The sequence below is a fragment of the Acanthochromis polyacanthus genome, chromosome 17 (assembly GCF_021347895.1).
Source record: "Acanthochromis polyacanthus isolate Apoly-LR-REF ecotype Palm Island chromosome 17, KAUST_Apoly_ChrSc, whole genome shotgun sequence".
Taxonomy (NCBI): Eukaryota; Metazoa; Chordata; class Actinopteri; family Pomacentridae; genus Acanthochromis; species Acanthochromis polyacanthus.
The window spans coordinates 5,336,321-5,360,405 of NC_067129.1; the positions used below are offsets into that span (position 1 = coordinate 5,336,321).

General features: G+C 39.2%; 1 protein-coding gene and 1 long non-coding RNA gene across 4 annotated transcripts in view; one reads left to right on the forward strand and one right to left on the reverse strand.

The window, feature by feature from the left end:
* Window positions 1–2,289: 2,289 nt before the first annotated feature.
* irf1b (interferon regulatory factor 1b) lies at window positions 2,290–6,300 on the forward strand. 2 transcript variants are annotated; one of them, XM_022205975.2, is made up of 10 exons: window positions 2,295–2,450; window positions 3,099–3,191; window positions 3,722–3,821; window positions 3,933–4,100; window positions 4,252–4,292; window positions 4,457–4,580; window positions 4,719–4,826; window positions 4,956–4,978; window positions 5,167–5,284; window positions 5,533–6,300. In XM_022205975.2, exons 2-10 carry the CDS (start codon window positions 3,105–3,107, stop codon window positions 5,637–5,639), a joined length of 876 nt encoding a protein of 291 aa, XP_022061667.1. In that variant the 5' UTR covers window positions 2,295–2,450; window positions 3,099–3,104; the 3' UTR covers window positions 5,640–6,300. The 2 variants fall into 2 exon arrangements, with proteins under 2 accessions (XP_051793805.1, XP_022061667.1); XM_051937845.1 differs by lacking the exon at window positions 5,167–5,284 and having other exon boundaries at window positions 2,290–2,450.
* A 2,152-nt stretch (window positions 6,301–8,452) lies between these two features.
* LOC127530560 (uncharacterized) overlaps window positions 8,453–24,085 on the reverse strand; it is a 33,353-nt gene continuing 17,720 nt past the window's right edge. The window contains exons 2-3 of one of the 2 annotated variants that reach the window (XR_007937133.1): window positions 9,032–9,138; window positions 8,453–8,921 (exon numbers count right to left, since the gene is read on the reverse strand). This is a non-coding gene — a long non-coding RNA (uncharacterized LOC127530560). Of the gene's footprint in view, window positions 9,139–24,085 lie in introns of both variants that reach the window. The other variant, XR_007937132.1, reaches the window with a different exon arrangement.

The window sequence follows — 24,085 nt, forward strand, 5'->3', positions numbered from 1 at the left end:
CAACATCATTTTTTTTTATTATTATGTCATTATATTCTGTTTGCTTTATTTTTTATTTATTAATTTTTTGTTGCTCATTTCGGGTCTTACAGGGTTAAAACAAAAGAGTCCATTATGCTTTACTTACCCTCTAAAATAGTTCATTTAAGCCCTCCTTGTGTACACATGTTTATATTCAAGATATACCGTATATATATATATATATATATACCCAAAATACATATTGCTCTTAGTGGTGGGTTCTTTATCAGGTTTAACCTTCTCAGTGTGTGACATTTTAGTTTTCTTTTATTTTTCACCATAAACTGATGCAGAAAATGCCCAAATTGGTGCCTAAATGTTCACCAGCAGAGTTTAATGCTTAGAATTTCCCAAACGAAACAACTCCCACGCCTCATTACTTCAGTCAGTCGCCTCTTTTAGTCTCTCCACCCAGACAGCTTTATTAGGTGTTCAGACAGAAACATTAAAAAATTCGGAAAACCGGGATGATTTCCCCGTGCAAATCCAGATTTCCACCTTTCTCGGGAAACCCCACAGCCTGACTACCGGTGAAAACTCCGCAGGAAAACTCCCTGCCATTCCCTCCCTGACGGGCGCGCACTCGAGCCGAGTGGCGCAGCCGGCGTGAGCGCGCAAATGCACCACACGGGAAGCCCCTAGATGGACAGCAGGGTGCTGGAGTTTCCCAAACTCCCTGCTGTGAGAGATCACAGCCAAAAACACGAACTCTATATAGGATTTCATAAGCGCTGCAAAGAGATTACTGAATCCAGGATGTATGACGAAAAATAAAAATAAATAAAAAATTACCCATTGATCGTGCCATTATATTTTATTTTTATTTGATAAGAATCAGCTTTAACGGCTAAGTACAACATACAAGGAATTTGGTTTGGGCTGTTGGTGTCACCCTAGGAATATTCAAAGAGAATAATTATTAAAAGAAACTACAGAAAGAAGAACTTTTTAGTGCAAAAAGTGCTGTACATATTGCTATTCTCTATATATACAGGTATGGAGGAATGGCTCAGCTCAGCTCAGAGGGCAAGAAGCTGGTGTCTGGTGGTCGGATGGCAGTCTTGTGCGCATTCCTTGAGTTTTATCTTCTGCAGAGTTCTTGGTGAGTTGTCGCTACAGACATGACTGATATGCGTAAAATGCTCTGCAGCCTCAGCGCGCACAGCTGCTGCTGCTGCTTCCTCATAGTAAGCTTCTTTTCCCGCCGCCTCTGTGCACCGAGCAGAGAGAAAAGCCTGGAGCACAGCGCCCCTACAGGCCGCCGAAAATTACTACATCATTTCTTGTAAATGCCCCACTTCTCGAGCCGGTAGCTGTTTATACTAAAGGGCTGGTCTCATGCACATGTTTTTCATGCCAGAGGGACGGACTTTGGCACCTGCAAGGTGGATGGGACTTATTGATAATAGTTTTCATGCAAGTTAATAGTTGAATAAAGATGGTTTTTGCACAATCAGCATAAAATTTGAAATTATATTATGCATCAGTCTGTGTGGCTTTAAACTGAACACTAAAGCATGAACTTATAATGGGTTTAATGTGTGATATTTGCAAATACTTTTACATTTGCATAAAAAAATGAAGGTCTGCACTGTAAGACAAGCAAACATATGTACAAAATATGACATAAAAATAATCCTGAGTGTGACAGACGGGTCAGGTCATCCAGTTTTATGACTTGTCTACGTGCATCAAGCCGTCGCAATCTGCCCCTGTTGCTAAACTTCCTCCTTGCTCTCATCAACGTGATTTCTCGGAAACTGCTCCAGCGAGAGAAAGCGCTCCAGAGAGAGGCTCGAACTACGCATGCGTACACCACACTGTAAAAAATATCAACTCCATCAACTAAAGTTCTACGTTTCATCCTGTATTAAATCTGCACAAAATACATTTTGGGTAATTATCTGCACATATGCAGATGTTATGATCAGCTGTTTTCAGTAGAAGTCGCTTCAGTAAAAAAAACAAAACACTTTGGTGTTTATTACACTGCGTGAAGAGCATCTATTTTCCTACCTGCAGCAGCGATCTGCTCTTCTACTTCAATTCAAAACACGAAAAGCTAAAAATATAGATATTTTTCAAAGCAAGCATAACAAAGATATCACTGTGATGCGTAAAATGTGCAAATACACAATCAAATAACGCATAATTTTCAGGTTCAAGGTGAAGACGAGACTTGCATGTTGGATATTTTTTAGAGTGTTGACATGTCTTAAAGTGACAGCCTCCCTGCCCAGCCGGGGAATACCCACACGACAGAATAAAAAGCAGACAGATCCGGGACTCAGTGCACACTTCTGTTTGAGAGAGGCGTACAAGAGGATAACTTAGAGACGAGAGAAGAAGATTCTCTGGAGCAAACTTAAACCAAACGGACTATTCCCGTGCATTTTCCTTTTCTTCTGGAATCTTAGCGCAAACAATCTGTAAGTGAAATTTATTTATTATCACTTCTACTTCAAGTATATAATGAATGAGCATGAGCTTTCTGATATTTGTATTGTTAGTGTATTTTGGAACTCTTTTACTTCTCGCCACAAACTTTGTTTCCAACCTGACAAATGTTTAACTTTGAGCAATTCTAGCACATCTGCCCTCTGCTTTACTGACAAGAATCGATTGAATAAGGGATGGAGAGACTTTGTAAAAGTCGATTTGCATGACTTGCATGCAGATGCGCGCATTTTTTTCTCTCCATGCGCACAGCTCTCCAAATGCGTCCTGCTTTGAAAAATGCAGGTTTTTCTAACTTTTTAACTACCTGTTGGGTCCGTGTGCTTTTGAGAGCCTTTTTATTAATGAAACGCCATAAAATTTCAGTTAAGAGGTGTTTTTGGCAGCCTCCATACATACCGATGACTCCTACGCGTAAACGCCCCCCTACTTAAAATACAGCAGGGGGGCTGTACTTTAAGCAGCCCTGCTTGCCCTGACCGTGAACTCCTCGCTCAGCCTCCTGCACGGCCAGCAGCCAGCAGTAAATCAAGGCAAAGGCAGCAGTTCTCACCACTGTATGACATAAAACAGTATGTCTCGTTTGTCTAAAGCCTATCTCTGTTGCTTCACATTTATAGGAAAACATGCCTGTGACAAGGATGAGGATGAGGCCATGGCTGGAGAACATGATCGAGTCCAACACAATCTCTGGTCTGACCTGGCTGGATAAGGTGAGAGGCTTTCTTCCATCCACCTGCAACACATTGGATTGAAAATCAAACAATGAGCACAGGGATAGACATCTTTAAATATATTTGGTGACTTCTGGGCTAAGAGAGGGAAGTGATCTTTCCGAGGCTGCATGGCTCTTTTGTTGATGTTTAGTTATTCACACAAAATTTGCTTGTGGCTCTTAGAGCAGCTTGTTTGGAATCCTGGTTGGGGTTGGGTTTTAGTGTTGAACATGGGGAAAAAATACTACAGTTAGCAGTTAAACATTCTGCAACTGTGGCAGCATTTTAACTCAAACAACTCCTGGCAATTTTAAACAGGTGAAAATAGACACCAAAAGCTAGTTGTAACGTGAAGTTTAGGCTCAACTTTAGTTATTTATCAGTTCTTTGTCTGCATTGTTTTTTGCATTTTGGCCCAAAAAAAAAAAGCAGTAACATACGAGTTGAATATCAGCCTCTTGCACTACTTGAATTCATTCTACGTGCTACCTCTTTTGTTCAAACTCAATATTTTTTTTTCCCCCCAGGAAAAGACGATGTTTTCTATTCCCTGGAAACATGCAGCCCGGCACGGCTGGGAGCTGGACAAGGATGCATGCCTTTTCAAAAAATGGGCAATCCACACAGGTGAGCAAGAAGCAAATATGCATGTCAAGTGTTCTCATAGGAAAGCAAGCTTTTCATTTTTTTTAAAGATGAAAAATGTTTTAAACTATGATGTGCAAATGCATTCTGCAGGGAAATACATGGAGGGCCAGACTTGTGACCCCAAAACATGGAAAGCCAATTTCCGCTGTGCGATGAACTCCCTGCCTGACATCGAGGAGGTGAAAGACAAGAGTGTCAACAAAGGTCACCAAGCCGTGCGTGTCTTCAGGATGCTGCCTTTGACGCTGAAATCTAGAGGTGAGACAACTGACAGGAAGCGAGCAAGCTGCTTTTTTAAAACATGAACTGACATAGCAGTGCAGCGCCTGCTTAGTTTGTTTTGCAGCCTCATTGCAGCTATTGTTTAAGATGGCAAGTGACCAAAAATGTTTCTCTCTCCTCTGCACAGATAAACGAAGCAAGGCGAGGGTAACAAAGACGAAGAAGAAGGTAAATACTGACGATATTGTCCTGTCTGTAGTGGTGCTTGTTTTTACATAGTCAAATTGGGACACCGACACTGACCGAGATCATGTATTGGCAGGAAAATAGACATACAACTAGCTTTTTATGTCCTAAATCTCACGGAATTTTTGTCTGTTTTGTGTCTGCAGAGCTTGATGGTGAAGATGGAGGAAGACACAGACTACAGCGACACTCAGTCTTCCACTCCACCATCACCACAAGAAGACATGCAAGAAAACACAGTGGACAGCACAGTGCAGATTGACCAGCAAGGTGAGAGACAACATAGTGATACATACGAAAACAAAAAAAGCACTGTCGTTGTGATTTTCTAAAGCTAGAAAAATATCTCCTTGACGTTACACTAAAGGATGCTAACTTACCTAATGTCATTGTTCGCTGCTGTTGCAGATTCGTCCATCGTTTCTTCATGTGAGGTTCCTGACTGGTCTTTGTCAGTTGAGATCGGCCCTGAGAGCTTCTCCCACAGATTTGAAGTATCGCCTGAGCACAACTGTGGTAAGACAGCAACACATATCTCACACTTGTTAATATTTTGGTTGTTTTAAGGACAATAAAAGTGAACTGAAGCATGTTCCTAATATTCCATTCTCTTCCTCTCCCTCTCTCCTCGCTGTGATCTTCCAGAGGACTACGACGAAATCATTCAGGTGAGCATCAGCTTTGACTTCCTATTCTTACTAGCATGCATTTTTCATTGACAGGAATACCCATGTTTGTCTTACTCTGCCTGCTTGGCTTGTGTTATAATACCCCCAAAAAGTAAAAAAAAAAAAAGTTTGTTAAAGACTGTTTGGTGTGTGAAAGCTCCATACTTAGTCCAGTGTTGCTCTTTCAGATTTGCCAGCAACTGGAGAATGAATCACAGTGGGTGCTAAACAGTCCAGACTACAAGGGTTTCCTGAACAATGAAGCATGCACCAGTCCAGGGAGCCTTTGGAGTGACTCTTCTTCAGGTAAATGCTGCTAATTGATGGTAGATCAGCACATTCAGAGGCATACTTGTTGGTAAAGAAGGTCTAAAATAAATATGTTTACGTGAGGGTTTTTGCAAGTAACATACTTTTTTCAGTTGGCATCAGCCGACCTGTATAACATTAACCACAAGTAGTTAGGTTTTGCAAGCAGCTGTAGATGAAATTAACAGTCTGTGTCTGCCACGCAACCAAAAGTAAATGTTTTTTTCTCTCGTTTTTTTTTGCAGTCGATGAACTAGACGACACGCCACAGTACACAACTTTGGGCTCAGACTTCTTAAACACAACAGACGACTTCTGGAGCTTTAGCCAGCAGTGCTCTCTCGGGCACTGAGAACTCCAGCACTGGACAGGACAGTGGTTTTGACACTGTGGACCTTTTTTGACAGAGCTCTTCTTGGTCACAAACTTCCCTTCCATGTGAGCCTTCATCTCAGCTGAATCATTCACCGCCCTCCCTCCGGTGTCCACACCTTAAGCTACAACACCACCACCACCACCCCCCCGCCGCGTGCTCGGCTCCCCTCCCTCATCCTGTTATGTGAAGTTGCGAAAAGAAGTTTTGAAGAAGTGCACTGCTGTGTGACAGGAGCTCACATTCTGCTCATTATTTGTGTTTTTGGCAGGTTCAAAGCATTTTAGTGTACAGTTCTGTTTTTTTGTTGTACTTGTAATAGCATATAAATCTGTTGAGCTCCAGCAGATCATTACATTTTTACATTATAACACATAGCCATTAAAACAGAGGGGGAACGGCATTTGGTGAGTGCAGAATTTGACTCGTAGGTAATGCATAGTGTAACGATAATATCACCTTTTTTTCTCTCCGTTATGAGTGAACTTCAGTTAAAGGGACAGAAATATATCTTTACTCTCAACTTCTGGTGAAAGCTGATGTAAACTTTTTGCTCAAAGCAAATGTAAAAATTGTACATAGTTGTTCGTGTTTGTGTTTTTTTTTAAAAAAATAAAAGAAATGTGTTAAAAAAATGTGACTGAATGTTGACTCCTGAATTTATGCATGAAGATGGATGTCTTTTAGTCATCTGCTGTAATCAAGTCAGTGATATTTTACGAGTTTTTAAGCCTCTTATTGGTGAGGATAAGGCAGCAAGATAAAAGTGGCCTTAGCAGTGCTAAAACGTAAGAACACTTGCAAAAAAAATCAACTTATCTGTGTTCAAATCATCATGACATACAGTAAATTATCACTTTAAATCCAAGAACAGCTTTAAAGGATAAAATGCATTTAGGATTTCACCTACTATTGAAGTGCACAGGTTACACAGGCTATTTAAAAACAAGATGCACCACGAATAGTAGCATCAATCATTGTTTTCTTCTCTGCTTGGGGTTCCCCTGTAATCCCCACAGACTTTGAGGAAATAATGTCATTGCACAACATACCGCCACACATGTTGACAAAAATCAGCACGATTAGTAATAAATAGCACTGCAAAGGGTGAGCGGAACTTATTTTAATAAATATATCTGCATACTTTTGCTCCTATCACAATGGCCCTCTGCTCTCACAGAGATGAAATTCCTTTCTGTTATCTCTTGAAATTTTTCATGTTTTGGGAGGTTGGTTAATTTACTCTAAGGAGGAAAATGTGATAATAAATATGTCGTTTACTCAACGAGTTGTTGCGTTGGGATTTCTGTAGATGCACTTTACAGGGTACATTTTTTTGCCATGTTAAATAAGGGCAGCTGAAGTGTTTTGAGGGGAAGCCACAGAATTTCCTGTAAAATTTTAGGGTAGGTAGAAACATTTTGATGTTTTTAGTTGTCTCACTCCACTGCATGCATGGGGTTTTTTTTTGTAGAAATGTCTCTATTTGTTTATATGCACTTTATTGTGTGAGAGTAAATTATTTTCTATGAAATATTAACCTGTCACATTCAATCACAGTAATCAATGTGAGCCAGACTGCTATTTAATTACACAGAGAATCTAATATTGTTCTTGACACTAGTAAAGACATGTCTTCTATTACATGGCACATTCAGTGTGTTTAGACATTTCTTATAATGCCGCATTTTTGGTGAATTTACTGAAAAGCGTGTACCTGCATCATTATCTGTATTAATGAGGTTATTACCAGTAACAGAAATAAATATCCCTCCCTCATAAATGGCTAATTAAAAAAAAAAAAAAAAGTGATTGTGATGAAGAAGCATTTGCATGTGTGATGAAGGTGAATCACAACAACTTCTACGGAAGACAGCCGTTCGCAGCACGACGGCGATGGAAACCTCTGGACATGACGTGACATGCATTGTGCATTTCATGAGATAAATACGTGCACTAATTTAAGAACTGTTCTTTGAATTTTCGGTGTTTTGCTTTACGCCCTGGCCTTAGGGGAAACTCGGGTTTCACATGAACACAGACTCCCCTCTTCCCAGCTCCCAGAAATCACCGGCAGCTCCACATTTCAGCCTTTAAAATGTATGACTGTATGACTCACAGTTTCATTTTGACACACTGGCTGGCTTTGGCTTCGATGGGCTAAAATGCTGCTGGAGCTTCATTCATTAACCTCTTAAGACCCGAGCTTTGGTTAGGCTTGCAATTTAGATTTCTTCTAATCATTTTTATTGTAAGTATTTCTTTTTCTGTGTAAACTCTCTCCATGTTACTAACAGTTCCTCAAAAAATCCCAGAAAAAATCCAGAAGGGATGACCTCAGTGTTGCATCCTCACCACTCACGGGCAGTACTTTTGCTTCTGATACGTCAAGTTTGTGTTGCCAATTATGAAATTGCGATACAAAACCAAAAATAGAGTATTTTTCCCCAGTGGATTGCAGTGCAGTAAATGTATAGTAGATTTTTTTGTTATTTTCTCCCAAGCTATCACACATATAACTTCCACAAATCATCAATAGGAGTTATTTTTTGTACTGAAAGTGGATTGTTCTTTGAAAACAAGCTTGTACAAAAAAATATACAAAAACAACCCAGAAAAAGCAGAGTGATTGTAACACAACACTTATTTGGACAGTTTAAAAGCCCTTATTGCGGATTTAAAAAGCACACAAATGCTGTTGAACTTGAATATCTGAAAAAGGATATTTGTGACGCTTGTGTAAATGACCTGATAGTAATGACACCATAAAGAAGAATAAACCGCCCAACCAGTTCAATAGATAACATAAATGCACTTTATTATGAAATACACAGATATTTTAACATAAGCACAGGAGCAGGACATGACATCTCTCATTGTCTTGTTTTACAGGTTTCTAGAATAATTCTGCCTTACAAACACGGTTAGTCCTTGCTTAGATGCTTGCACTTGCATATTAACTCCGAGATTCTTGCCCCAAGGTGCAAACTAGCGGCGTGATGAACAAATTAATGATTAACTAAGTCAGGTTAATGCAACATTACTGTATGTTAAACATTTGACATTATAGCTGCTCATAAAAAACACCTTTTGTTCAGTTTATGAGTTCACAGTGAACATGAAACGGTAAAAAAAAACAACATTGCCAATAATGGTTAGATAGACACATTCATACATAATAAAAAAGATATTATGAAGATATACATTACTAGTGGTGTGTGAACTCATCCTCTGTGGTTGGCGAACTCGAGACCGAACAAACTGGATAAAAAAAAAAACAGATGTGAAACACTATACATTCAGACTACAGACATGTTGATACATATATATTTTTTGCTGAGTGTACAGTATACTTGTTGAATTCCCAAAACCTGTCTCTGTCTCAGTTTCATATGTAGTTCCTTTACAGACAACCATCGCACGCTTGTTCCTCCCAAAGAGCACCAGGACTCCATTTAATCCTCTGCAGATAGTTTTCCTTTGAAAATAAAGAGGAAAAAAGAGTTTATGATGAAACACATTTCTGCTTTTTTCAAAGTTTCACATATGCAGAGGCATTTGTAAGAAGGCATTCCCATTTTCACTGTTAATTACACAAAACAGAGTCATGTTACACTATGTGCCCATTTAAGGAAGCATAACAAGGATGAATCTGGCAAGATTTGGGAAGATTGCACAGAGATTTAAAACAACAAGCAAAAAATACACTGGAATTTTTGATCAACATGGGTCCAAAAAAAAAAACTGATTATGAAAACTGAAATGGAAGAACAACAAAGGGGTCAATATATAATTAAGGACTTTTGTCCATGGGATATATCTTGCATATACTTTTATTAAAAATAAAAAAATAATGTTTTTATGTTCATTATGATCATATATTAACAAAATCCATAATTAATTATTATGGATACAATCACCTATTTATAAAAAATGACTGGATATCACTATAATGTCAACTAAATAACCGTCCCAACCATCTTCTAATGAGCTAAACGCTAACAAAATGAGCTTATTGAAAAATAGTTTGGATTGCGTTCTTTTTATTCAGTTGAGATAATCATGACAGATATTTCTTTTTGGTAATATATCAAATTTTAGATCAAAAATAACAAATTGTATCTGTGTTTGAGAAATCACTTTCAACTAAGTTACGCATTACAAAAACACCTCTCAAGGAAGTGTGTTAATTCCAGATCACATGACCTGCTCCACATGATGTCATTTCCTCCTGAAGAAAAGACTGGCTAGACTCCCAAGGCTTTCTGAGTTGTTTAATATAAAGTAGTGGATTTATCGCATGTCAGCAGGTTTAGACCAATATCTTTATAAATAACTTTCAATTTCAATTTTACTCAATTGTACATTTAATATTTTAGAAGAATCTTTCTGTGAAAATGCCATGTGGTGTTTGGTTATCGGCGGCCATGTTGATTTTAGGCCTGAAAACAGTAAAAGCGTCAACAATGATACCAAAAAGTCCCACAATTATATATTGACCCAAATCTGAGAACAGATCTTGCTATTGTGGCATTTAGTTGCCTAATGCAGCAAAATTAGTACCAGAAGAAGCCACAAAGAGAAAATCCTGGTACCCATTTAACGTCTACATGAACTGTATGAGGTCAAAGATCTTACTTTCTTTTAATCGCTCTGCTATTTTTCCTTTTATAATTCTTTCTCTCTTCTAATCCAGCCAGTCCTATTCAGATGCGTCTATACTCGAGTTTTCTTTGATTCTTCCTCCATGCATTTACAGTCACTGGTGCATGCCATTAACTGTGTGTCTTCTTTTCGCTTATTTTTTCCTCTCAGCAGGTATTTGTGGCTCTGGAGCTTCTAATCTGTTCAGTGTTTCTCAGAGTTGTTGTCTGTTTGCCTCCCTCCCGTCTGTTGCAACTGTTTTCCCTCGGGCTAAGTTCTTGCGACGAGCACCTGCATTGTAGTCGATCTACAGAACATGAGTTGGCAGGCAATGAGATATATAACCTGCTAAACATACAGCCAAATCTTTCATATTCCTTTTACTCTGACTTGCTGCTCCAAAACATGTCCAGCTGTTCCTCCCTTACTCCTTATAAGTACTTTTATAGTATATGTACAGATTTATATCTAGCAAGTTCACTGCGAATGGTTGATTATCTTTATTTTCTTTTAGAACTAAAAAAAAACATGATAAAAGGAAAAAAAATGTCTTCTCTTGCTTTCTTTTAAAGCCAAGAAATGTGAAAAAAAAAGGAAAAGCACAACTATTTCCTAGGTTATAGCTACATATTATTACATTATCTGAAACTTATTTGGCATGGATGTTTTTTTCCTCAGAATTATCATCAAATATGTGACAGTTGAAATACTTCTTTTTTAATTTTTGTTTTCCATAAATAAATACATATTTTACATAGGACACAATCATCCTGTATAAAGCTCCTGTGGAATTTTGAAAACAAGGAAATAACACATTTGAGCCATCATGAAAGCAAAAAAAGAATCCTAATTTTAAATAAACAACAGCAGGAGCTTCTGTATAGTGACACAGTAAATTAGTCTTAGGCCTTTTTAGAAATACAGAGTAAATAATGTGTGTATTAACACAGAAGTGCAATGTTTAATTTTACTGATTTAGCTCTACTCCAGTGAAGCAAACCAGATAAAAAGAGCTGAAGAACAATGAGCTAATATCAAGTTTAGCTTAGTTTAGTTAACATCAACCATTAAAAATAAATAGCAACAAAAATAAAGTGAATATGCCAGAGGAAAAAGTTAAAAAAAAGAAAGAAAAAGAGAGACTATATACTGTACATGCATCCGAGTTTGATCTTGAGGTGATTCACTTTGTGTGTATGTGTGTATTGTGTGTTTGTGTGTGTCTCTGCAACATGAAACTCAATATTCGTGAACTGTAAATCCCTTAAAATTGCCTGAATTAAATATAGGTGTTCTTGAAGAGGCTCATGGAAAATCGTCAGGAGGGAATTCTCAATAATGCATTTCCTTAATTCCTCTAATATGACGCTCCTCTGATTCACTACTGGTGTCCTTTGTGTGGAGACTTAAAGTTGAGTGTTTTCTTTTCTTCACCCCTTTCGCTGTATAGAAAAGCTATAAATCTGCCACGCCGACACAAACAGTCATGCAACGTTCAGGGAAGAAGGAAGTAGAAAATGCCTCCTTTAACTGACAAGAAATGTTTTCATTGCAAAACGTTGATACAATAAACTAAAGCCTGACCTATAAGCAGAAGACAGCAGTTATTTTCACTGACAGAGCCGGTGAATGGCGGATGTTTTGCTGGTTCTGCACATTAATACAAGCTTAATGTGGCAACTATGTCTGCCTAAACCACATCTTTCCTCTTTCATTCCCACCTGTATATGAGATGGAAAGGTTAATTCACACATTTATTTCACTGTATTCCAGCAGTCCAGTGTTTATGGATTGCACATAAAATAAACTACAGTGCGAGCGTAAATGTAAATAAGAAATATGCAAAACAGTGTGGCTCACTGATGTGCTTTTAGTAGTTATTTTTGACAACAATGAAGTACCATGGCCCAGTGAATGAAACTATATCAACTGCCTAAATAGAAAATTACCAGTTAAAGTGCTGCACAGCCTGTAGTTCAGCCCAGGGTTTCTGTTTTTACAGTTTCTGGCTCTCAATTTTGATGGAATTTAAAAGATTGCATGCCTTTTAAACCTGCCAGCAGGTTTGGGATTAATACGGAATGTATTCTGCTTTCCTTGCACAACTGAAAAGCCGTGACTGACTCAGTTGCAACCAACAGTCCCATTACAAAACATCAGTGAGTGTTTAGCTGAACTGGGTTGAACTGCAGGCAGTGTTTACACAGAGCATAAAGGAGAAAACTAATTAAAAATGTAAACAGTAAATTATCTGTAATATACAGATTCAAAATCTGTGGGTATTTGGAAAAATCATATAAATGTTGGTTCCATTTTCTAAAACAATTTGTCAGATAAACATTTCTTTAATGATTTATGGCATAACAACTGCATAGAAGACATTTTTAAGTTCACTCTACTTCTATCCAGAGGCTTCTTCCGCCTAACAAAAGGGTGTGGACGCGAGTATGAATGCCAAACTCATCACACCCAACTGTCCTTCCCTACAGAGATGAGTTAAGATGGCGGCGAAATCAAGCAACATGCAAAAATCGCCAGGGAGTGCAGCTGCAGGGAGGGGGATCTGTGCGAGCGTGATAATGCGCTTGGTGAATCAAAGGGAGATAAGTTTGTTGCTTTCCACCTGCTGAGCGTAAACATTTCACCTGACTTGTGCTAATTTCAATAACTTCCCCCTGAGGCAGAAGATCAGCCGGAGATGGTTTTTTTTCACTAGTTGTGAAACGACAGAATTGTACATGGGAGGTCACTTCCCCTGACGCTCTCTCTCGCTCTCTCACACACACACACACATACCACAGCAAACAGCAGGGTAAATATCAGGCCGTTTTGGTATTTCCCTAAGTTTTTCTCTCTCGTGACGTTGACTGACTGTTGTTAACTGCAAACCACCTGCACTGCAATCAGGGATGTTGTGTCAAAACCCCATGTTTTTAAAAAAAATAAAATTACATCATGTGGTATTTAACAAATAGATTGTGGGAAAATTTTCATTTAAAAGTCATCCTGAATAATCACTATTTCTGATATCCAGTGTGTTTGACGGAAGAGTCCCTGCATTAAATACGGAATGAGGTCCTTAATGTGCAACAAAAGCTGCTTTGTCAGTCAGAATGTGTATGTTTAAGTGAAAGTCAGTTTGTAACAATGAGTTGATTTTACTTTACATTTGTTTATATTTAAAGTTGTGTCTTTTGCATCAAGTGATTATTTTGGCATCATATACGATATACATTTACCATAAATACTATATGTTTTTAGTAGTGCTGGAATGTGATTAAAAAATGTATCTAATTAATTCAAGGCGGTGTAATTAATCAATCGCGATTAATCACATTTTTGTCAAATAAATGTTTATTGACGACTGAATCGATGACTAGACATACGTGAACTTAAACAACAAAAATGTTTGTTTCATTTATATTTATCTGCATTTTTCATCTGTCTACTACATTCACAGATTACTGCAAACTCAAAGTGCAATTATAGTGATTATATTCAACATTTTAAGACTTTTGTAAACTCAAGCACTTTCAGTGTTTTGAACAGTGGTCTATTATGGGATGGCTACACTGTTTGGCGGTACCAGGACTGTAGCAGCTAACCCACCTACTGGGCTGGAGTGTGCATCAGTGTTACCGGTGTACCAGAAGCTAGGGAAGTGAGAACGGTGTAATTAAATGCTTGACTTTTTTTAATGCGTTATTTTTTTCGAATTAATTAATGGACATGAATGCGATAAAGTCACAACCCAAGTTTATAGATTTTTATTTTATTATTGTTGCACTTCCAAGCTTCACGGTTACACAATCAAGAGATCATTCCCAATTTTCAAGTCAGAATCAGCTCATCTTGTGACACGTCGCCTTTAAATTATGTTTATATAGAAACTAATCTGCAACAGCCAATATGTTTGACATCCAGCATGTGTTAATTTTTGTATCCGACAGGTTGCAAAAAATGTCAATACTTGGTAAATATTCGGTACTCATTTCTTAATTTTTTTAGTCATACTGTCGCTGCTAACTAGTCACTAAAAGATGGTTCATTTCCTTTTCTGGTTATATTAGAACACTCAAAGCACTTGGCTCAGGTTAGAGAGATCATAGTGTGGTTTAACATGGAAAGAAATCAGAAAAGTATTTTTGTTGAGCGGATCTGACAGCAGCTGGGATGCAGGTTGTGGTGTCACATTTCTATTAACACCACAGGCAGTTCGTCAAGTTGGAAAGAAATGCTCAAGTATCTAAATATCTTGCCTTCAACTGCACGTTTTCAACAAAAATCTTAAATAATAAACTTGGTAAAGAGGAAGTCACTTGATAACAGCAAAATAGCTTTTTCTTTATGTTTGCAGAAGAGGAAGAGAGCAGAAGATTTCCTACACATCCAAAGTCAGAACTATACCCTTCTGTTTAGTGTTTGAGGTGATTCAATCTAGCAAGATTTTTAAAAGAATTAGAAGAAGAAAATTACATACAATAAAACAATCTTTGATGCAACACCATTTCATGCATGGAGGTTAGCTTCCTCATGTGTGACCTGACGTCAAACAGGATGGCAGGAATGTATATTACATCTTTATCTCTCTTCGCGTGAAAACTTTCTGCTCTTCCAGTTGTGGAGTGTCTGTCTCTCTGACTGTCTGTCTCTCAGTGTCTCTCTGAGAATGTTTTTCTTGGCATATGGTAAACGTATATTTACTGGGAAACAGAACCAGTTGGCAGGGACTACACATCTTGTAAATACCTGCCCTAATATTTTCAAAGGGACAAAACACAAACGGAATTTGTTGAATATCACTGCTGTTCCTAACATGAATTACTGCTGCTACACATTCAACTTCCCTGCTTCCAACTCTGCTGTTCATTCAAAACACAGAACAACCCTTTTTGTCTTTGCTTGAAACAACAGATTATCTGAAATTATTTCCAAAATAAAATTTGCTTTGTTCATGATTCAAGCTTCGAGAGGAAAAAGAGCGTATCTGTTTCGCTAATTTTATTTGTAATTTTCTGAACAACGCATCACAGAAATAATAGAAAATAAGCATACATTTTCATGCTAACTGTAAAAACTGTAAACAATATCCACATAAAAATGTGCATTTTTACAAACAGCAATTTGTTCTTTTATGTTTGAGTGTAAAATTGTAAAATAATAATAATTTTACACATTTTCACCATTATTTTAAAGACAAATTGGAAATACTGATGACTGAAAAGTGCAAGTAAATAATTTTAAACTGTTTTCCTGTTTTGTTAAATTAAAGATGATATGTAATAAAATCACAGAAAAAGCATAAATTCACACGTTGAATATAAAAAAACAGAACCAAATGAAATAAAATAAAAAAAGAACAAAATAAAACATTAAAAAACTGTACACAATGTCCACATCAAAAATCCATATTTTTACAAATAGTAATTTTTTTTACGGATTACAACAACAATGAAATTACTTTTTGGTATTTGAATGGTTTCACTGTATTTAAATAATTATTTTACAAATATTTGTTGCTGTTTTAACAGCTTTTAAAATTTATTTATTTTCATTATTATTTAAAATTTTTTCTTTAGTCTTTTCAGGATATGCAATTCCATGACTCGTCCTGAGACAGTGTTTGCTTCATTACTATTCTTCTGCATTGGGAACTTGCACCCAGTAAAGTAACTGATGATTCTAGCATGATTATTCCTTGCAGTCACATCATACAAACAGAGTCTACATAGTTTATTTTACGGTGTGATCTTGGCAGATGTTACATTTGCAGCACTTGATGTACAGTTTGTTGACACTTGCTGTTCTGTCCACCAAGTGGGAGAAATTAAACCTGTTAGAAATTCCCAACATCCAATCACACGCATCTGACACGGAGTTACAAGTCAACAGTGTTTCCCACTGCTTGTAATTACTGCCTGAATGATAAAGAGGCCCCCAAGAGTCAATTAGTTTTGCATTACAGCACAATGACTTTTGCATTCTTTCTGATTCTTTGGGAGAAGCTGGGATTAACAATGACACGCTGTCATGCATTATGCAGAGACTGCCACTGGATGTGACCACAGTGCGAGTTGATGCACTCTGAGCGGTTGCTGCTCAGACGAGGTCAAGTCTGAAACACAGCAGATGGAAAGATAAGTAACCGAGACGGAGATGGACTGTAGCTGTGATTGTTGCCCAGGGTGTGTGTCGTGTATTCTGGCTGTGACACTTGATACTACATGCAGTGTTTGTGTGTGTAGCAGTGGCCGAGTTGGCTGAGTGTAACATAACACAGATTCAAACACGCAGTGCAGCTGGGTTCATCCAAAGCACCACAGGCTGAACCACAGCAGCAGAACAATAAGCATCTAACAAGCTACGGCCAAGTGCAGCAGCTGCAGTTGTGCTCACAACCAGCAGCTGGATACCGTCAAAGATGGACTTTCTAAAATTAGTAATGAGTAAAAAATGCATCACGTGAAGCATCACATCATCGTCTATTGTGTCTGTAGAATCTGCAGTGTGCTCCCCGTAACTGGCAGGAATAAACCAACGTTCCACTTGGAGCAGAAGGAAAGCAAAACTGAAGGATTTCAAAAACAGTGAAGACAAAAATTCCCCACTGTGACCTTTCAGGGCCTCCATAGAACATGACACAAACACAGCAGTACGGTGACTCGTGCCTCAGTTGAATATTATGGGCTTCTCTTTTTCTGTTGTGTATAAAAACAAAATCTAATGAAAATTATTAAATTCAGTGGTCCTTCATCTATTGCAGGGGTTACGTTCGAGACCCCCGTGATAGGTGAAAATCCGTGAAGGAGCGACCATATTTATTTTATATTTACATGTATTTTAAGGCTTTATAAACCCGCCCCACACTCTTATAAACCTTTCCCAGGCTGTTACTAACCTTTCCCATACTCATATAAACACTTCCTATACTCTTAAATATTTTCTACACTTTTAAACCGACGTAATTTTAACAACATATTCAATTGTATATGGGTACTCTCCAGTGAATATATTACAACTTAAATGATGAAGATGATGATGAATTAGCTGTGCAGTACTGATGATGATGAGATGAATGCACTGCACAGTGAAAACGGACAAGGCGAGATGCTGAACGCTGCTACACACGAGTGACAAAGAAGACTGACGCTACGGTCGCTGAGCCAATCAGCACCCAGAACTGTATATCTGTACACCGAAAGATCCACGATACAGTGAGACCATGAAAAGAAAACCGCGATATGGCGAGGGACTACTGTAGCCTGAAAATGGCAAATAAAGATGAATTTTTTCTACCATGAAACCTCAACATACCTCACTTATTTACTGATTAGCAGCCCTGAGTAAGATATAAAACCAGAAGAGAAGAGAAGAGAAGAGAAGAGAAGAGAAGAGAAGAGAAGAGAAGAGAAGAGAAGAGAAGAGAAGAGAAGAGAAGAGAAGAGAAGAGAAGAGAAGAGAAGAGAAGGTTAAGTTGCACAGGATTATATCTATAATACAACTGCTGTACTATAGTATACAGTACAACTGCTGTACTGCTGTGCTCGAGGCTCTAATCAGCAGATTAAATGTCATTTGATTTCCTCAAAATGCCGTTAATGTTGCTCAGATGGAAATCCGAGTCAAAGACTCTCTATACAGATCTGAAGAGTCGTTGCAGTGATTTCCTCTCAGACAGGGAGGAGTTGCCAAACTACACAGTGATACTGGAGGTGACAATGCTATCAGCAAACCTTCTATAGGCTAGAGTGAGGGGCTGATGTCAGCAGCCTGATGAAACGCAGTCTCCTCATTTCATCACTGTCACTGTGTTTCTTGCCCAGCTGAGGCTCTCTGTGATATGAAGGCCAAGGAACTTCTTGCTGTCAGTCCTAGCTTGGAAAATCCAAACTGAATCTCCATGTAATCTCCTATCTCCATGTTAGGAGATACAGGAGAGTCAGTTTGGCATTGGGCGAATTGAATCGCGTTTCCCTCCCGGGAAAGTTTGGTACGACCAATCATAGCACGGGAGGCGGGAGTTAATGCTGCGCCATCTTCAGCGCCTGGATTACCCATAAAACACCTGCGCACCTCCCGTAACCAAACACAAATATTAACAGTTATTCCTAACACCGCTAATCGTTCGGAAGGAGTCTTTTGTTGCGTAGCCTTTTCAAAAATAAGTGTTGTACTTGAGAGTACCCCATGTATTCGCAGATTTTTGTGACAAAAACGGCAGTAATCATTCACCGCGACGCTTTCTCGGCTGCATGCCATTGTTGTTTGGACTACATGGACTTCAAGGTCGATTTGTTTGTGTGTCACATCCGTGTTACGCTGATTGGTTCTTTCTCGTTCAAGCTGCATTCATTAGCCCCTCCTTTTTGAAATCGTCTCCTATCATCACAATGCCAGACTGCCTTTATTTGTATTGATATTAATACATAAATAAAGTCAGTCTGGATTTTCCAGGCAATGTCGGTCCTCTTTATAGTGAGAGGCTACAGAGTGGGGATGTCCTGCTGAATTACAGAATGACTTCTTTGGTTTTGTCTATGTTAAGAAGAACACCATCCTCTCCCTAGATGATGGTTTTGTTAACCAGGTCCCTATATGACGATTCATCTCCTTCGCTAAAGAGACCGAAGATGGTGGTATAATCTGCATACTGCATGATGTTGTTCTTGTTCTGGGTGGAGGTACAGTAATGTGTGTACAGAGAAGAGTTTGGAGCAGCAGACCTGTGGGATTCCTGTGTTCACTGTAAGCTCAGCAGAGACCCTCTTTCCCATCCTCATCACCTGTGGTCTATCTGTCAGGAAGTCCAAGATCAAGTTACACGTTGGCGTTGGTTCTCCGAGGTCTGCCAGCTTAGCAAACAGCTTCCTTGGCTTGATAGTATTGAAAGCGGAGCTGGAATCCAGGACGTATGTGTTGTAGGTGTCCAATTACCAGTGCCACCGAGTCGTTCGCTGCTCTGTTCGAGCGGTAGGCACTGAGTCTGGAACCACAGAGTTTATGTGTTTTAAAACCAGCTTCTCCATGGCAGTCGATGAGAGGGCCACAAGTCTGAGATCATTCATTGTGGTTATGTTTATTTTTTGGGGACCGAAACCATAGCAGAGGAGCGAAAGATGCATAAGATTGCTTCCTGTGAGAGAGAGGTGTTAAAGATGTCAGCTGGTCTGCACAGGCCCTTAAGGCCTCTACACACTGTGCAATTTTAACATTCTTGTAAGTTCACAAGTTGCTATGCTGTATGACATGAATCTAATAATCTTTGTGCACAACGTGAACTTTGCTCTGTGCAGATTGTATGATGAAAACGCAGCTGAATCGCAACCTACAATGTGAGCTGATGTGAATGCGGAAGAATAAAACGTCAAAAGCGTGTGCCACCATTCATGAAAAATAAACAACCGAAGCATAAACGGAGCGCCCACAATCACAGGGAAACTAGCCAAACATGAACGGAGCTTTTGCCGTGCTGACATTTATGTGTTTGGAGAGAAATCCCTCCCAAAAAAGCATCTATTTGGGTTTTGCATCAGTGTCACGATCAGTACATCATTTCATACAGACATAAGACTATAACAATGGCCGTCCTTGAACCGTCCACAATTCTCTCTCGATTGTTATCTTTCATCTGGGACGGCTGAAAATCGCACAGTGCGTAGAGGCCTTTAAGACCCTCAGTGCTACATGGTCAGGTCTCACAGCCTTGTGGGGATTCACCCGAGAACCTGTGACTGTGTCACCTGGAGTTCAGTCTGCTCTGAGTCACAGTGGGTCTTTAAGGGGAACTTTGCCAAATCCAGCATACAAACTATTGAGGCTGTCTGGTAGAGAGGAATCCCCACAGCTCTTTAGCATCCCTCCTCTAGTTTTTAACTGCCATACTCTGATTGGATTAATTTAAACACAAGACACTTGTGCTCCAAATCAGAACGATGCACACTCAGTGAAGGACCTAGGAACCCGGACCCATCGCTATACACACCAGTAAGCAGTGATTTCTCACACATCTCTGGGGGTCATCAGGTCAGGCCCGGACTGGCAATCGGGAGAGGCGGGACTTTTCCCGGTGGCCTGCCTCCTTATTGGCCTGCCTGGACAGGCCAGCCACGGACTGGCAGGCCAATGAAAAAAAGTTGATCGGCTTTTTGGCAGACATGCCAGAGACAGCAGCGCTAGAAGCCTTACAGAGTACACGCCCACCCTCCTGTCACTCACACAAAGCAAGTGCTCTGAGCTCTAAATCAGAAGGATAGGGATTGGTCAAAGTGACCAATTGGATGTGTGGCACGTTTCTTTTTAGAAGAAACGTGCCATGATTGGTTAGTTGCTTTATGGCCCACCCCTTCATAGAGAACGGGGAAGCATGCACTGAGAGCGGTGATATGAGAGTGAGGCGAGAGAATGGAAGGAGTGAAGATTATGGAGCACCCTACTGTATGGAGCTGTCATTATGGTTGTGTTTAATGGACTTACTGTCTGTTTAGTAGTGTTGTAATTGCTATAACATAACTGTAAAAGACATATTTTTGTAAGGAAAAAAAACAAAATTTTGGTGCATTATCCCACGTGACACAACCCCAGTGGTGGTGGAAGTGGCCTGACTGATTGGAAATCTCCCGGCCTGAATTTCTTTCCCAGTCCAGCCCTGCATCAGGTGGAAACCTACCTTCAACAGAGTTTCGCCTATTTAGTCCCACAACACCTCCAGGAGGCTAGGCGGTAAACTCTGATGTCCCAAATTCACCTCCTCTATTGCCACTTCACACAATCCAAACAGCACTGCCACGTTCAACTGGCCCAGGCCAGTTCAGGAGATGCTTCAGGTAGTAACCAGTGCCGATGCTACCAGTTAACTAGTGCAAGGTGCCGACTAGTTAATTAGTGGAAAGACACGTTCATTTCAAACAGAGATTAATTAATATCCTCAAAGGGTGCAGGATTGTACGATTCATCTGGTTAAACAACACACACAGTGTTCCACGTCGGCAGAGTTTGGGGTTACTCAGAGTGAAAACCAAAGCAAACACGTCCATGTTCAGTACAGCCAGAGCAGCGTTTCCACTGGGTTTCACTGTAACTGCAGAATGTGACTCACAGTGCTCTGTGAAGCAAGTATGCATATGTAACCAGACCACAGTAGTGGTTTAAGGTTTCTATTCAGGTTGACACACTGAGAACCTCCAACTTTAACGTCTGCGGTCGCTTCTTGTTTGTATTCGGTCCAGAGAACACAGTGACTGATCTGTCAACTGCTGCTACAGTTTTTAAGATGAATTTTATGGGACATTATGTATATTATCTGTAATGGACTAAGCAGCAGAACATTCCAAAGCAACACACAGAGAATCCAGAGACCATTTTCTCAAAACTGCAAATTTGATGGGAAACCATTTCAGAAGACAGCTAACCTAAATCCTCCACCCAAATGAAACATCTGCACATTAGATGTTTGCGACAAAATGACCACACATGCCGCTCTCTGGGATAACAAACATCTCCTACTTCCACCAGAGTCAATTGTGAGGAAAACCACAACTCTACAGAAGAGGAGACTGCATTCTTCAGTGTGACTTCCTGACTCTCTTCTCCTCCTAATACCCGGAACTTTCTGTACAACAATTAACTGAAGTGTTTCAATCCAGAAATTAAGGAAATTCAGCATCACTGGAATGATGACACACTGTCTGGACTCATATCAGTCACTGCCATTAAAGACACAGAGAGACTTTAATCCTTATAGGCTTCTAAATTTTCATTTTTCTTATTACTGAAAGTATGTGCTTGTATTATTCTTTATAACAGAAGTTCACTGTCATTTATTCTGAAATTCTACACAGTTTGTACATTTATTCTGATGTTTACATGTTTTAAAATTGTCTCAGGTACTGTATGAGACAGACTTCATATCGTTTTAATCATCTATTCAGTGGTATCTTGGATCTCTAATGATTGTAGATACTTAACAAGTGGATGTGTACTTTTAAGAAATAAACGAAAATTAAGTTCTAAAGTGTCTGATCTCTGACTCAGGACGAACACATTCCTGATTAGTTAGATGCTAATTTGAATTTAGCTCCACAACTTTTGGCCTAAAAGAAAGTCACTTGAATGCAACTGCGACTTTTAACTTTTAATAATTTAGAGTTCTGTCTGTTTAATTTAGGCTTTTTATGCGGTTTCCTTTTTCCATTTTACTGGACTTTTTTCTACTGTTTTACTCACATTTTTAAAAAAAATAAAAATTTCATGAGTTCCTCATGTGATTTTACTGGGCTTTTTCTAATATTTTATGAGCTGTTACTACCTTTTAACTTGGGTTTTTCTGCAGTTTCAACAAAGGTTTCTCCGATTTCCAATTTAAAAATATCTAAGCGGTGCCCCTGAACATGAGTATAAAAAAATCCCAAAACACCACCAAAACCAAAGATCTGATTATAGACTTCAGGAAGAATAAAACGGATATTCAACCCTTTCTTATCAGTGGGGAACCCGTGGAGCGGATCTCTGACTTCCGCTTCCAGGGCATTTCATGGAGGATGACGTGACCAGGAGCGGTAACACAACATGAAGACATAAGGCATGAAGAAGGGACAGCAGAGACCTTTAGTTCCTGAGGATTCTGTTTTTCTTTTCTTTCCTTTATGGAATCTTTCCTTCTCTTCCTCCTAAATAACCTTTTAATAGTTAGTTAAAAAGCTTTTTTTCTTTTATTTACTTAACTTATATACCTTCTCCACATAAAATAACTTTCAAATTTGCTCAATGTTATATATAATATCTAGAAGAATCTTTCTGGAAAAATACCATGTGGCCTGAAAGCAGCAAAAATGTCACCTATGATACCTGTCAACTGTTACAAAAAGTCCCGCAATTATACATTGACCCTTGCAGTTATGTACCTCCGTCAACCAATCAAGTCATAGTTTTGCTGAGTCATGGTGCTGAATGATGGCCATAAAAATTTTATTACATGACACTAAAACATTACAGTGAGGCTGACCTTCATCAGTTTACCCTATTAGATACATATATGAAATTTTGCCATAATTAACGATTTAATTATTGACTTAAGCTCAAGGTTGTTGCTAGAGGTACGGACCCGTACCCGTAGCCTGTGGACTACGGATACGGCACTTGCCATTTGCCAATCAGATACGCGAGATCTGGTCACGTGACTCCCGGTAGACGCTAGCGGTACGGACCCATAGCATCGGTACTACAGGTACGGACCCTAAACCTGACCCTAACACTAACCCTAACCTTAACCTTTGCTTACCTTTAAACAGTTTGCAGTGGTTAGCAGCTTCTTGACTCGCGAGACTCGCGTACGGGTCCGTATCTGTCTGGCAAATGGAAAGTGCCGTATGTACGGGTCCGTATATGTAGACACTACCTAAGCTCAAAAATGAGCTTAATGAGGTGACTGACCTTTGACCACCAAATTCCAAGTTTGTCATTGAGCCCATAAATGTATTTGTTGAACATTTGAAGACAGTTTCTCATGGCTTCCATTAAAGTGACATACTGGAAATTCGTAATTGCAAGCTAAAAAGGTAATAACAGTACCTACGCTCTCGGCATGTTCCAGACAGCTAGGGACCGGTTTTTGAATGGTACTGCAGTTTCGCTCTCATTTAGGGACTATTAAAATATTACCGAGACTTATGGGATCTTGTGAAAATCTTTTACTTTGCCTATGGGGGGCAGGTGGTCTAAAGAATAAACTGCCGATTGCAGGATTCCCCACTAAACAGCAGGATGGAGGAGTCAACAAATGAAGA